The following is a 3,283-nucleotide window of genomic DNA, read 5'->3' on the forward strand; positions in this document are numbered from 1 at the left end:
ATAACTTTACATTATTGCATTTAACCTCTATGGCATCTGTATAGTTATAATATTTTCTAACTTCAAATTTATTCTTTTTAAAATGGCTATGTTGCACAAGTTTTCTTCATTCTTGCTGCATTGATGCTACATTCAAGAGCCCCAAAGATACTTTTCTTTGAAAAGTAACACTGTTTTAACAGCCTCTCTATTTTCTATATTTTAAAAAATCAAATGTACTTGCTTAATAAGCATTGTATCTCTCTGCTGCCCTTAGTGCTACTTGTACCTTTTGAATAAATGCAATGTTTCTCATCATACCCTGAAGAGAAAGTGCCTTCTCAACCATGACACTCATGAATTGTTCAATTACAAATAAGTCAAAATAACGTGAGCACCATTTGGGTACTCATCTAGGTGCTGGAATGTAAGAAGTAGGGGCAAAAATACAGAAGATGAATAAACTATAATACCTGCTCTCAAGAATCTCACACTATCACAGGAGAAACAGAGTCTGTGCACTTCACTACTTGATGTTGCCACCTCTGCGGTTGAGAATTCAATGTACTAGAAGTTACAACGATCCACTATTGATGGGGCTGGAAGCTGTGTTGACTTACAGTTTGGCTCCTCATAAAAAAAAATTCTGGGCTGGGAGCAGTGGCTCAGGACTGTAATCCCAACACTTTGGGAGGCCGAGGTGGGTGGATCGCAAGGTCGAGAGATTGAGACCATCCTGGTCAACATGGTGAAATCTCGTCTCTACTAAAAATACAAAAAATTAGCTGGGCATGATAATCCCAGCTACTCAGGAGGCTGAGGCAGGAGAATTGCTTGAATCCAGGAGGCGGAGGTTGAGGTGAGCCGAGATCGCACCATTGCACTCCAGCCTGGGTAACAAGAGCAAAACTCCGTCAAAAAAAAAAAAAAAATTCTGTTGATATTTCAAGGACTTGTGAAAGAGTCTCTTGGGAAAGAGTGGGACCCAGGCTCCAAGTGTTCACACAGCTACGGAAAGTGGTGGGACTATCTAGGGAGGGAGTTAAGGTACAAGGGAGAAGCTAATAAAGGGAACTGACAAGGGGTGGCCTACTGGTAAGAGAAATGCACAAGGGAATGGCCAAAAAAAAAATTTTTCAAGGTGAAGTGGTTTATTAGTCTAGAAAAGTATCTTTTGAATTTGGCGACCTAAAGGTTGCTGTGATACTCATTGATCTGGTTTTGGTGGCATAATAAATACGGAAGCCATATTAGAAAAGAGAAAGGGAAATAAGTTATGTGGACAATTTTTTCTAGAAGTTTGGATGGAGGGATATTGACCAGAGGGATATGATGACATGTTAAGTTTTCATTTCATTTTTTAAATTAAGACAGAAAATATCCAAACATATAGGAATGATGCCATGGAGACATAGAGATTGACTATGTTTGAGAGAAAAAATAATCAAAGTAGAAAAATTCTTGAAAAACTGATAACAAAAACATGATTAAAAAAGAGGGAGGGGCTAAAGAAGAGACTCATCCAATATCTCTAGATGGTTAATGGAAGTAAAGGGATTAGAACCCAGGCCTGTGCTTTTCCTCAACCACAGTTTTTTAAAATGCCATTTGCTATTTCTTTTTTATCCCAGCAGCCTGTAACAATGAGGCAAGGAGAAAGAAGCAGTAATGTTTTCACGACAATTCAATTGCACAAATTAAATTTCACTATTAAGACACAAATGGATTTTCAAAGAATACTCAGTGAATATATAAAAGTAATTAAGGGAAGAGACACGATGCATGTCAGAGATCAGCATAGTTGAACAATGGCATTTTTTTCCCTGCATTTACATGGTATAATGATTAAGGTGAGCTTAGTCAAGACTTACAGTATACTCAAGCATCTTTTCATTGTGTAATTTCCCAACATATCAATTCCCAGGAAGCTGGAAACCTCGGTTATTTTGGAGTGTTTTCCCTGGTCATTCCTTTTCACTTATGGGACTTTCAATAACTTGGTCTCCACCTTTATTCCAACTTCTAGTTGAAATTACTAGAAGACCACAAGAAAATGGAGAAGGAGAAATATAGCCTCATCTCATCCAGGACCATCAATAAAGCATCAGGCATATTGGGGATTTCGTTTTATTTCATTTATCAAATATTCAGTGTGAATTTTGTGCCAGAAACTAAGTTGGGCTATCTTCACTCTAGGTTGTGAAGTTATGTTTCAATAAAAGTGCAACAAACAAACAAAAAAGAAAAAAATTAAAGGATCTATGTAAGGGAGAATGAGTTCTGTTCATTTATTATGACAATTCTGATGGAGTTTTAATTACAAAAATATTCAATAATACACAGATAAACTTATTGTTATACATCACATAAAGCTAATGAAATAATTATAATGATAGATCTCACTGTGGCAATGGGCAGCTTAATCATTGTAATTTTTGCAGAGAGAGAGAGAGAGAGAGAGAGAGAGAGAGAGAGAGAGAATGTGTGTGTGTACGTGTAATACTATAAAATTTTGCTATGGCATCTAAAAGTAAAGATTGCTATTCATCTTCATACTCAAATATATATATATATATATACTAATCTAGGCTTTCAATTTTTATTGTACATATGTGTATGCACGTGTGCACATGTGTGTGGTTTTGTAGGCAGTAAGTAGATTCTATTTATAGTTCCTCTCCTTAAAAAATGGGAATTTCGAGCTGCTACACCGGAAAGATGGCGGAGCAAGAGCAAAGAAAAATCCCTTTGGTTCCAGAAAATCTCCTGAAAAAGAGGAAGGCTTATCAAGCCCTGAAAGCCACTCAGGCAAAGCAGGCACTTTTGGCAAAGAAGGAGCAGAAGAAAGGAAAAGGGCCCAGGTTTAAGCGATTGGAATCATTCCTACATGATTCCTGGCGGCAGACACGTGACAAGGTGCGTGTCAGACGACTGGAAGTGAAGCCTCATGCCTTGGAATTGCCAGATAAACATTCTTTGGCCTTTGTCGTACGCATTGAAAGGATTGATGGTGTGAGTTTACTGGTGCAGAGAACCATTGCAAGACTTCGCCTAAAGAAAATTTTTAGTGGTGTCTTTGTAAAAGTCACTCCCCAGAACCTAAAAATGCTGCGTATAGTGGAACCTTATGTGACCTGGGGATTTCCAAATCTGAAGTCTGTCCGGGAACTCATTTTGAAACGTGGACAAGCCAGGGTCAAGAATAAGACCATCCCTCTGACAGACAACACTGTGATTGAGGAGCACCTGGGGAAGTTTGGTGTCATTTGCTTGGAAGACCTCATTCATGAAATTGCCTTCCCGG

The 3,283-nt window shown here is 38.2% G+C and overlaps 1 protein-coding gene across 1 annotated transcript; it reads left to right on the plus strand.

The window, feature by feature from the left end:
• Positions 1-2,679: 2,679 nt before the first annotated feature.
• Positions 2,680-3,282, plus strand: LOC108316894 (60S ribosomal protein L7-like 1; the record flags this gene model as incomplete). The annotated part of the gene is made up of 1 exon (XM_037745198.1): positions 2,680-3,282. A coding segment is annotated over exon 1 (585 nt), but the record flags the coding sequence as incomplete, so codon positions are not given.
• Position 3,283: the final 1 nt, after the last annotated feature.

This window comes from Cebus imitator, unplaced genomic scaffold (genome assembly GCF_001604975.1).
Source record: "Cebus imitator isolate Cc_AM_T3 unplaced genomic scaffold, Cebus_imitator-1.0 Scaffold194, whole genome shotgun sequence".
NCBI classification, from domain to species: domain Eukaryota; kingdom Metazoa; phylum Chordata; class Mammalia; order Primates; family Cebidae; genus Cebus; species Cebus imitator.